Below are 11,624 nucleotides of genomic sequence, written 5' to 3'. Positions count from 1 at the left end.
TCGAGACCATTCTGGTCAACATGGTGAAACCCCGTCTCTACTAAAAATACAAAAAATTAGCTGGGCATGGTGGCACGTGCCTGTAATCCCAGCTACTCAGGAGGCTGAGGCAGGAGAATTGCTTGAACCCAGGAGGCGGAGGTTGCGGTGAGCCGAGATCGCGCCATTGCACTCCAGCCTGGGTAACAAGAGCAAAACTCCGTCTCAAAAAATAAAATAAAATAAAATAAAATAAAATAAAATAAAATAAAATGCAGATACCCCACCACTTTGGGAGGCCGAGGCGAGTGGATCACGAGGTCAGTTCAAGACCAACCTGGCCAAGATGCTGAAACCCCATCTCGACTAAAAATTAAAAATTTAGCCAGGTTTGGTGGTGGGTGCCTGTAATCCCAGCTACTCAGGAGGCGGAGGCAGGAGAATTGCCTGAACCCGGGAGGTGGAGGTTGCAGTGAGCCGAGATCGCGCCATTGCACTCCAGCCTTGGTGACAGCGAGTGAGACTCCGCCTCAAAAAAAAAATAAATAAAATATAATGCAGATCCGATGGGAGTGGCGGGTGCAGGCTAAATATACAAGGCAGGTTACAGAAGGACCATTGGGTCACGAGGTTTGGTGGGCGTCGGAGTCACCCAGAGGGCCTGATGAACACACTACTGGGGCCCACCCAGGTGTGTCTGATATTTTTTTTCTTTTGAGATGGAGTGTCACTTACCGTATCACCCAGGCTAGAGTGCACTGTTGCCATCTTGACTCACTGCAACCTCCGCCTCCTGGGTTCAGGCGATTCTCTGCTTCAGCCTCCTAAGTAGCTGGGATTATAGGCATGTACCACCACACCTGGCTAATTTTTGTACTTTTAGTAGAGATGCGGTATCATCATGTTGGCCAGGCGAGTCTTGAACTCCCGACTTCAAGTGATCCACCTGCCTGGGCCTCCCAACGTGTTGGGATTACAGGCGTGAGCCTGGCTATAACGTATTTTTGAGACAGGATCCTGCTCCTTTGGCCAGGCTGGAGTGCAGTGGTGCAATCACGGCTCACTACAACCTCCACCTCCCAGGCTCCAGTGAGCCTTCTGACTCAGCCTGCTGAGTAGCTGGGACTACAGGCATTCGCCACCACGCCTGCCAAATTTTTTTGTATTTTCAATAGAGAACGGGTTTCATCACGTTGGTCAGGCCAGTCTCCAACTGCTGACTTCAAGTGGTCTGCCCGCCTCAGCCTCCCAAAGAGCTGGGATTACAGGCCTGAGCCACCGCGCCCCACCCAGGGAGCACCTTTTCTGTCCACAACAGAACCGTGTGCAGCAGCCACGGGTTGGGGCCGAGACAGGCCAACTTTCTGGGCTCCTTCCTGCCTGGGAGAGCCGCTGTAAAGGGGAGGTGCCTTTGGTTACAGAATACAGAATGTCTGGAGTTACAACATGCTAAAAAAGCAACCAACAATAGGGTCACTCTCTGCTGAGGACTGACGCGTGTCACCTGACCCAGGAGGGACCGACCCTCCGCACCGTGATGCAGCAGGGGGTGGAGGCCGAGGGAAGGAAGAGGGGAGAGTAGAAGACGGCCGTCTGGAACCTCCTGGGACCGGTGACCCAGGAAGTGCAGCTCCAGGCATCCAGGGGATTCACTCACAACCAGCCCAGCTGATTTGCAAAGTCCACTTCAGGCGTTTTCTCGAAGTCTGGGGTTGCGGGGCACAGGTGGCGCCAAGGTCAACAGGGAGACGGACAGAGGTCACAACGCCTATTTATTCCCCACACGTCACGCCCTGCACCCGATGGGCTTGGCACAGCTCACCGCCGTGAGGGGCCCCATTCCTACTGTTACCTACGACACACAGTACTGCGCCTACTTCGCAGACGGCCAAGACCCAGGGATCCCCAGGACGCTCTGACTGCCAACCCTGCTGCTGGGACCGCAGCGCCATGGGATCACCTGCCACCCCCAGGCCCCAGGAGCCGAGGCAGGCCCCCCGATGTCTGGCTCTCGGCTGCTCTCCTGGTGGCTGTTTTAGGGCCAAGGTGGGTGGCACCAGAGGTGCCCCGTGGCCTCGACCTGGAACTGGAGGGGTGAGCTTCCCAGTGGGCCGTGGGCCTGTGAAACACCCAGGATGGAAGGACAGCAGGATGGGACACAGACAGAAATGGCCCAGCTGCCTTCCCTGTGCCCACGGCTAAGGCAGCCGGGACAGAAGGCCATGATGACACTCGTGGCTCAGTCGAGAGGACTGGAAAATGAGCGTAGGCGGAGGGGAACGCGTGTCTGCCCACACGCGCACCTGGAGAAAGTCACAGAAACTGGTCCTATGCACCCACGACGGCTCCTGGCCGCAGAGGTGGTGGGGTGACGGCAGCTGCCTCCTAGATGTCTGCCAGTAAAGAGTTCCTCATGCAAAGACACACGGCGCGGCGTCCGGGCCACAGCTGGCAGTGAGCTCCTCCGAGCAGGCACGGGGCCCGGGAGGCCGGGAGGTCGACGCAGAAAGCAGCTTCTCAGGACGGAAGAGTTCCTGCACACACACCACGGGGGGAGCGGGGGCTGGAAAAAGGCTCCGGAAGCCACAGGATCCGCCACGTGGCTGAACGTGGAAGCTGCTGCTTCGCTGAGGGGCCGGGAGCACCCAGGATTCTAGAAAATACTCAAGTGATGGGCTGTCGGGGGCCTGGGAGGGAGGTCGCTGCTGGGCTGCGCTCAGCTTGCTGGCTCTGGTTTCAAGAAAGGTCTGGGGGCTGTAAGAGAGTTACAAAAGGGAGTGGAGGAGGCAGAGACAAAGGGAAAATCCATCTTGACATGCAGGTCCGAGGTCTCCCTCTTCCCCTCTCAGGAGGAGACAGCAAACAACCAGAAGGCTTCCAGTCGGCCAGGGAAGGACGCGGTCATGCCGGGAATGGCTGGAGGGGGACAGATGTGACGGCGGTCAGAGCACAGGTGGAGACCCCGGCCGCACCACACACTAGGCAGGAGGAGAGGCCCTCAGCCAGGGACCACGCCAGCTGTTTCAACGAACGTCAGCGCCACAGCCACACCGGAAGCGTTCTGAACACTCGGGGCCACGTGTGGCTGGTGGCGCAGAGAATGCCGCCATGATCTAGAAGGGTCTGCAGTGTGGTGGTACGTTGGGTATGAGGTTATGTTGGTGAAAAATCCACCTCAACTATTAAAAAAAGAAAAATAAATAAATGAAAACTTACTTTAAAAAAAGAAAAGAAAAGACTGGAAGAAAAGGTGGCCGCAATATGAACGTCAGTTGCCCTGGGTGAAAAGACTGAGGTTGGGCTGAACGCGGGCTCACACTTGTCACCCCAGCACTTTGGGAGGCTGAGGTGGGAGGATCACTTGAGCCCAGGAGGTTGAGGCTGCAGGGAGACGTGATTGTACCACTGCCCTCCAGGCGCAGTGACAGAGCAGGATGGTCTCAAAGTAACAAAAAAAGATTTAAGGTTGTGCTTGCTGCTTTTTCACGTTTGTCCTTTAAATTTGTCTACAGTAGTTCTGGTTAAAAAATAAGAGTGTGTACACGAGGGACACACCCAGCAATGGTGACAAGATGATGAGGCCACACTGGAACAGAATGGACATACCTCGGGAGGCCCGGAGCCACCCGCCCCAGGGCGTCGGCGTCTGCTGCGGACAGACAGGACGGACAGGGAACCCTGGGATGGAAACCAAGCCAGCCACGGGCCCCTGGAACCCACGGGGAACTCCAAGTGCATTTCTAAACAACTCTAAGTGCAAAAGCTGCTCACAGCGAGAAAGGGACAAAAAAATCCCTCACAAAACGTAAGCAGAATGCTCGGACGTGGTCAAAGGCAGGTGCCGGGCTGGTCCTTTCCACCACCCGACAACCTGGCTCCCAGCCCCAGGTGGCAGCCCTGACGCTGCAGAAACCAAAAGCTTCTGCAGGGGGGACGCCAGACCCCAGCCGGTCCGGGGGGAATGCCAGACCCCAGACACCAGCCCTTCCAGTGAGGGGCCCAGACCCCTAGAGCCCAGCCCTCCCAGGAAGCCGTGGCTTCCCCCTCATCTCCACCCAGCCCCGATCCACAGATGGGAAACAGGACGGGACAGAAGGAGTTGGCGGCGACCTGGAAAGGGTCCAATGCCCAGAGATGCCCCCACCTGCCTCAGTGGTTCAGGGCAACCTTCAGAGAGCTGGACGTGCTCAGGATTCACTGTCTAGTGCCCAGAGGGGCTCAGTCCCCGGGCAGCACTCCTGCTGGCCGCCCTCCCCTTGGGGCACTCACTCAGTGTCACTCCTGCTGGCCGCCCTCCCCTCGGGGCCCTCACTCAGTGTCACTCCTGCTGGCCGCCCCTCTGCCCCTCAGCCCCGTGACTCACACGGCATCACTCCTGCTGCTCGTCGTTGCTGGCGCTGGGCGTCCGACTCCGGATCTGGCTCCTGAGCTGCTCTATCAACTCTGGGTTCTGCTGCTGCATCTGCTGGGCAAACTGCTGACCGCTGTGGGGAAGGGCGCGCAGGGCTCAGCCGGGGCCAGGAGACTGCCGCCGCCTCTGTCCATCGCCACCTGACCCCGTGACCCCTCCACCCCACAGACAGGTCTGACTGCTCGCCAGCAGATGCCAGGCCCTCCGGAGCAGGGGGACACCGCCCACGCCCTCCTTGAAGCAGGTCCACTCACGCCTGGATGAGGCTGGCCAGGTCATTCTGCGAGGGGCTGGTGCCAGGAGTTCCCAGGGGGTTGTGGCCGCCCGAAATCATGCCGGACATGCTGCAGGAGAAAGCGCGTGACCCGCGGCCAGGACGGCCCGACGGCCATCCCCACTGCAGCCCCTCAGCAGCGGCCGGGGAGAGATTCCCTCTCGGCTCTTCACCTTCTCGCACGGGAGAGGACTCTCTCTCACCACCCAGCAGGCCTCCCGGGCTCAAACCCACCCTGTGAGTTTCACCCGCTTTCCCACAACGCCCTTCCTTCTTCCGCCTAAAGACCATGGTTCTCAGCCAGGGGGTGATCCTGCCCCAGAGGACCCCTGCAACGGCAGCAGACATTTCCAACAGCCATGCCTGGGTTACGCCAAGACTGGGGCAAGGGGTGCTCCTGGTGTGCAGCGCATGGAGGCCAGAGACACTGCTCAGCACCCTGGAGTGCCCAGGATGGCCCTACCCCAGAGACTGGTCCAGCTCAAATGGCCACGGTGCTGTGGCTGGGAAACTATGCTTTAAGGTTTGACCATGGGCGGGGCATGGTGGCTCATGCCTGTGATCCCTGCACTTTGGGAGGCCGAGGCCGGTGGATCACCTGAGGTAGGAAGTTCAAGGCCAGCCTGACCAATATAGAGAAACCCCATCTCTACTAAAAATATAAAATTAGCTGGGTGTGCTGGCACATGCTTATAATCCCAGCTACTCGGGAGGCTGAAGCAGGAGAATCACTTGAACCCGAGAGACAGCAGTTACAGTGAGCCGAGATCGTCCTATTGCACTGCGTGGACAACAAGAGCAAAATTCTGTCTCAAAAAAAAAAATTTAACCACAGGCTGGGCGAGGTGGCTCATATCTGTCATCCCTGCACTTTGGGAGGCTGAGGCAGGAGGATCACCTGAGGTCAGGAGTTCAAGACCATCCTGGCCAACATGGTGAAACCCCATCTCTACTAAGAATGCGAAAATTAGCCGGGCACGGTGGTGGGTGCGTGTAATTCCAGATACTTCAGGAAGCTGAGACAGGAGAATCACTTGATCCCAGGAGGCAGAGATTGCAAAGAGCCAAGATCATGCCATTGTGCTCCAGCCTGGGTGACAGGGTGAGACTCCGTCTCAAAAAAAAAAAAGAGGGCCGGGCGCGGTGGCTCAAGCCTGTAATCCCAGCACTTTGGGAGGCCAAGGCGGGTGGATCACGAGGTCGAGAGATCGAGACCATCCTGGTCAACATGGTGAAACCCCGTCTCTACTAAAAATACAAAAAATTAGCTGGGCATGGTGGCGCGTGCCTGTAATCCCAGCTACTCAGGAGGCTGAGGCAGGAGAATTGCCTGAACCCAGGAGGCGGAGGTTGCGGTGAGCCGAGATCGCGCCATTGCACTCCAGCCTGGGTAACAAGAGCGAAACTCCGCCTCAAAAAAAAAAAAAAAAAAAAAAGAGATTTGACCATGAAAACGGGCGAGCAGTTCCCCGATAAGCACAGAGTTTATTGGAGGGCTGCCTGATGAGCTAGCAATGCACCGAGAGGTTTATACCCAAGAGAAACGAAAACAGGGATGGACACAGAGGCCTGCACACCCACGCTCAGAGCAGCACCACCCACAGCAGGCAGAGGTACAGACAGCCCTGATGCCCATGGATAGATGCATGGATCAGCACCATGGTCCAGCCACACTGGAATAACATTACTCAGCCATGAAAAGGAAGGAGGCCCTGACGCAGGCCCCAGCACTGATGCACCCTGAGGACACAGGCTCAGGGGGAGACGCCAGACACAAAAGACCACGCGGTATGTGATCCTGCTTCTGTGAAATGTCCAGGACAGGCCCAGCCACAGAGACAGGAAGCGGACGCGTGGGTGTCAGGATGGGACAGGGGTTGGGGAGTGACGGCTGATGGGTGGGAGCTTCTTTCAGAGATGATGCAGGCGTGCTGGTGCTCAGTGGTGGTGACAGTTGCATGACAGTGTGAATGTCCTTAAGGCCATCAAGTACACTTTAAAATGTACACTTCAAAATGGTCAGTTTCAAGTAAAGTTTCCCACAATAAAAAGACATTTAACCACGAGAAGACCCGAAGACACACAGTTGTCACTTACAGCTGCTGAATCTGGGGATTGTTCATTAGGCTTGAAGCCTGCAGGAAAGAACAAATTTGTCAGGACAGAAAGCTCCAGGCGCATCCTTCTCTTTCATCAGACACTCTTGCCTCTGAACTGGGCTTCCTTCTGGACTCCAGCACGCCGACACACAGTAAGAGCCGGCCACTGGGTATTTCTTACCCTTTTTCCCACACTTACGTCTGCTGACCCGCGAGCTGTGACCTTCACGTTCTATGACTGACATCCTGTTTTGGGCTCTTGCTTTAGGGGCAATGTCGCAGCGCCACAGCGCCTGTCGCTGGCTGCTGCCGGTTCGCCGTGTGGATGCGTTTTGGTTCTTTTTTTTTCTTTTCTTTTTTTTTTTTGAGACGGAGTTTCACTTTTGTCACCCAGGCTGGAGTGCAATGGCGCGATCTCGGCTCACTGCAACCTCCGCCTCCTGGGTTCAGGCAATTCTCCAGCCTCAGCCTCCTGAGTAGCTGGGATTACAGGCACGCGCCGCCATGCCCAGCTAATTTTTTGTATTTTTTTTTTTTTAGTAGAGGCGGGGTTTCACCATGTTGACCAGGATGGTCTCGATCTCTTGACCTCGTGATCCACCCACCTCGGCCTCCCAAAGTGCTGGGATTACAGGCTTGAGCCACCGCGCCCGGCGCATTTTGGTTCTTTATCGTAGCTGCTGTCTACTTCAGTATATTTGGTTGGTTTTTAGTTCTGCTGTATCAGTAAGCAGCAGTGTGGCCGGGCGCAGTGGCTCACGCCTGCAATCCCAGCACTTTAGGAAGCCGAGGCAGGCAGATCGCTTGATGTCAGGAGCTTAAGAACAGCCTAACCAACATGGTGAAACCCATCTTTACTAACAATACAAAATAAGGCAGGTGGAGGGGCGCATGCCTGTAATCCCAGCTACTCAGGAGGCTGAGGCAGGAGAATTGCTTGAACCCAGGAGGTGGAGGTTGCTGTGAGCCAACCTTGTGCCACTGCACTCCAACCTGGGTGACAGAGTGAGACTCTGTCTCAAAAATGATAAATAAAAATATGAATAGGCCGGGCGTGGTGGCTCACGCCTGTAATCCAAGCACTTTGGAGTCCAAGGCAGGCGGATCACCTGAGGTCGGGAGTTCAAGACCAGCCGGACCAACATGGTGAAACCCCGTCTTTAAAAAAAAAAAACAAACAGGCCGGGCGTGGTGGCTCACGCCTGTAATCCCAGCACTTTGGGAGGCCGAGGCAGGTGGATCATGAGGTCAAGAGATCGAGACCATTCTGGTCAACACGGTGAAACCCCGTCTCTACGAAAAATACAAAAATTAGCTGGGCATGGTGGTGCGTGCCTGTAGTCCCAGCTACTCGGGAGGCTGAGGCAGGAGAATTGCCTGAACTCAGGAGGCAGAGGTTGCGGTGAGCCGAGATCGCACCATTGCACTCGAGCCTGGGTAACGAGCGAAACTCCATCTCAAAAAAAAAAAACCCACATATATATACATATAAATGTTAAAAATATATGAAAAATAAATAAACTGTACTGTACTGGGCACTTTCTCACAGTAATTTCCCACTTGGGCTTATTCCTTTGGACCTGTTGAAAGCGGGTGGCTCAGAGTCGTGGCAAACTCTCTGTGTAAAGGGAGTATATAAATACTCCCAGCCTTTCCAGACACGGGGTCCCTGACCCAACTACTCAGCTCTGCTGCGGCATCATGAAAGCCACCACTGACACTATGTGTATGAATGGGCATGGCTGTGTGCCAATAAAACTTTATTAACAAAACCTAGTGGTGGGCCTTATTCTGCCAACCCCAGATGTCTGAAGGCAAAAGGAGTTTGTGCCATGGTGAGGCTGAGAGGCCCCTTGAAGGGCTGGGGCCGCTCACCCTCCATCCCATGGTGAGTACAGGGGTCCTGGGCCAGCTGGGTCGTTTTTCTGACTGCCAATGAGTGAGTGCTTCTCTCTCCCTAACAGCCTTAGTTGAGTCCCTGCCCCTTAAGGCATGGGAGCCTGCAGTGTAGCCCCAGGGCACACGTGCACTGCAGGGGTGGCTCTCTGAGAGTCGAAGCCAAGGAACCCTCTGCCACGGGCCACCCCTTTGAGTGCCAGGCATGAGTGCCAGGCATCAGGAGGCAGCATCTACACCCAGCGCTCTGGTTCCCTCACCGGAACCTTGGAAGGCAGGCGCAGCTGTGCTGTGATCAGCGTCTCTGCACTGTGAGGAGGGACCCACACTGGGGCGGGGATGTGCTCTCCCTGGGTTATTCAGCCAGGAGAGGCAGCATGCAGTTTTCAGTGCTCATTACTGATAGGTCTTGCTTGGGACATCAACATCGGGGACACTTGTGATCGTCAAAGCTGAGGGCTGGGTGCTCCTGACAGGGAGTGCTTGGGACAGCCCCACAAACAAGAACCAACTCAGATGCCAGCAGTGCCATGAGAGGGAAGCCCTGGCCCGCAGCGGTGACACAGCAGTTGTGGCCCACAGCGGTGACGCAGCAGGTGTGGGCCTGGGGCATGGCGGGGCCGCCAGGGGGCAGGGAGGAGGGCGGGCGCTTACCATGGTCATGAAGCCGGGGTTGTTTAGCAGGCCGGCGATGTCGAAGCTGCCCGCGCCTCCAGTCTGGGGGTGAGATCAGGGGCCACGATGAGTAAGGCCCCCTCGAGCCCAGAGACGACGACCCCTTGGAGCTCAGACATTCTACCAAGCCTGCGGCCAGAGGCTGCTTTGAGGCAGGCAGCATGCAGCGCGGGCCGACTGCAGGGCCAGCCCAGTCTACCACCCACGCCTCCATTTCCTGTATTTGGCCGCTTTGACACCTTGGGGCCTTGCTGGCCTGGCAGAGCCAGCCGCTCCGGGAGTGGCCAATTCCCAGAGAGAGAAAACGACTCCCTCAGGAACGCACCTTTGAAATACAAGCCCACCGACCTAGAACCCACATCCCTGGCACCTCCCTGATCACCCCAGGGCCACACCTGCCCCAGCCACCCCCAGCCAGGGACCAGGCGACCAGGGCAGCCCCCAGGCTGTCCAGTGAAACAGCTCAAACTGGCCAACCCTAAGCCTGCCCACCCAGCCTCGCCACACAACCCACAGCGAGGGTCCGTCTGCGCCCCTCTCCCCACCTCTCGCCTAGCCCTGCAGCCGGCCTCCTGCTTCCAGGGGTCTGGGAGCACGAACCCACTCCTCACAACAGTCACTTCCACAGGCGCGTCTCACCACCGACTGAAACAGACCCCGGACCCTCACGACACCCAGGTTAAGCCGAGAGCTGGTGGCGTGCCCAAGGACCTGTCCCCACCCGCCAGTCAGCCCTGCATTCTGGGGCCACTCGCCCCCGCTGCACTCACAGGGCTGGGGGCCTCCCGCAGCTTCAGCTCTGCGATCTTGAGGTTGGACTTGTACGTCTCGTTGTCGGGGTCCAGCTCTAGGGCCTTCTTGTAGTAGGCCACGGCCTCCACGTGCTTGTTCAGGCTGGAAAGCGCCAGGCTGGGGAGAGCACCGGGGACAGCCTGTTCCCATCTGCCCTGCTCCGGGAGGCCCCGCCCAGGCCCTCGTCCCCAGCGGCCCCCTGCACACTGTCAACTTGGCGGAGGCAAACCTGGCTTTCGAGAGGGCCAGGGTGGGACTGAGGGAGACAGACAGGAAAAGACCCCTGCGGCACAAGAACTGGTGTCCCCACGGGGCCACACAGGACTTCAAGGCCTGAGGGGGCTGAGGAGGGAGCAGGCGGGTGTGGGGTCACAGGAAAAGCATGGATGTGGTCTGTGCCCTGCTTCCTGGCACAGGGCATCGAGGACCCTTGGAACCTCTGAGGGACAGACAAGTCTCCTGCCATCCACAAGCAGCCCGACCACCACCTGAGTCTTCACTACTGAGGTGACTCAGGGGCCCCTAGAGAGGCCAGGGCGGGTCCTAGGGAGACCAGGCAGGCGGACAGGGCACCCCCTCACCCGGCCTCCCGGGAGACCCAATCACACAGACTTTGAGCAAGAGCGTTCAAAAGCAGCAGGCAGAGGCACCCCCGTGCTGGGAGGGCAGCACCGGCCCCACGGGGCACAGGCTTCTGCCCGGGGACCCTCCTGCCCCGTCCTCAGACTCCTCCTGTGTCCTTCATCATAAACCAGGTGCTCCCCTGAGCTCTCCGAGCTGCCCGTGCAAGCACCAGAGCCTGAGCGGGGCCTGTGGGAACCCCAGTGCACAGCTGGTCGGGGCGAAGCAAGGGTCCCGGGACTTCCGGCTGGCAGCTGACGCGGGGTGGTCTGTGGGACAGCCCGTGGCCTGTAGGGGCCATGTTAGCTCCGAACGGCTAGTGTCAGAGCTGAACCAACTGGGGTGGGAGAATCGGGGCGGGTGTGGAAAAGGCCACACGGGAGGAAGCAGGAGCATGAGGAGAGGAGGGGCCGAGAGGGACAGGAAAGACGCCCACGACGGCCCTCAGGCACTCACCCCATCCTGCCGTAGGCCTTGCTGTAGGCCGGGTCTATGCAGATGGCTCGCTCACAGTCCTGCACGGCACCTGCGTAGTTACCGAGTTTGCTGTAGGCCGCGGCTCTGGGGAAGAAAAGGCAGGGCGGGTACCTCACTGGCAGCTCTGAGCCCAGTGGGCAGCCCTGGAGGGAAGCCTCAGCGCTGCATTCCTCTCCCGCTTCCTGGAGGTGCAGCCTCAGTTTCCCGGTCTGTAAAACGGGGCTGCTGGGGAGAGCTGAGAGGTGTGGCTGCTGAGATGCTCTTAGAAAGATGCGGCTCAGAGTACCAACAGCCACCGGGGACTGCGGCTCTGGATTTTATTTACAAAAAATGTTCCGGCCCACAGCTGTACGAGAGCAATGAGTGCAGGAAACGCACACCAAAGTTTTACCACCAAATG

General features: G+C 57.7%; 1 protein-coding gene across 6 annotated transcripts in view; it reads right to left on the bottom strand.

The window, feature by feature from the left end:
- Positions 1 to 1,733: 1,733 nt before the first annotated feature.
- SGTA (small glutamine rich tetratricopeptide repeat co-chaperone alpha) overlaps positions 1,734 to 11,624 on the bottom strand; it is a 32,038-nt gene continuing 22,147 nt past the window's right edge. For 4 of the 6 annotated variants that reach the window (XM_010349429.2, XM_010349428.2, XM_010349431.3 and 1 more), the window contains exons 6-12: positions 11,204 to 11,308; positions 10,105 to 10,243; positions 9,314 to 9,376; positions 6,762 to 6,799; positions 4,645 to 4,734; positions 4,343 to 4,463; positions 1,734 to 2,895 (exon numbers count right to left, since the gene is read on the bottom strand). In XM_010349429.2, coding sequence (XP_010347731.1) covers positions 4,349 to 4,463; positions 4,645 to 4,734; positions 6,762 to 6,799; positions 9,314 to 9,376; positions 10,105 to 10,243; positions 11,204 to 11,308 — 550 coding nt within the window. In that variant the 3' untranslated portion in view covers positions 1,734 to 2,895; positions 4,343 to 4,348. Of the gene's footprint in view, positions 3,159 to 4,342; positions 4,464 to 4,644; positions 4,735 to 6,761; positions 6,800 to 9,313; positions 9,377 to 10,104; positions 10,244 to 11,203; positions 11,309 to 11,624 lie in introns of all 6 variants that reach the window. The other 2 variants (XM_010349433.2, XM_010349432.2) reach the window with 2 other exon arrangements.

Source organism: Saimiri boliviensis, chromosome 14, assembly GCF_048565385.1.
Source record: "Saimiri boliviensis isolate mSaiBol1 chromosome 14, mSaiBol1.pri, whole genome shotgun sequence".
In the NCBI taxonomy this organism is placed as follows: Eukaryota; Metazoa; Chordata; class Mammalia; order Primates; family Cebidae; genus Saimiri; species Saimiri boliviensis.
The sequence above is the reverse complement of the archived record's forward strand: the minus strand, read 5'-3'. Positions and strand labels throughout refer to the sequence as shown.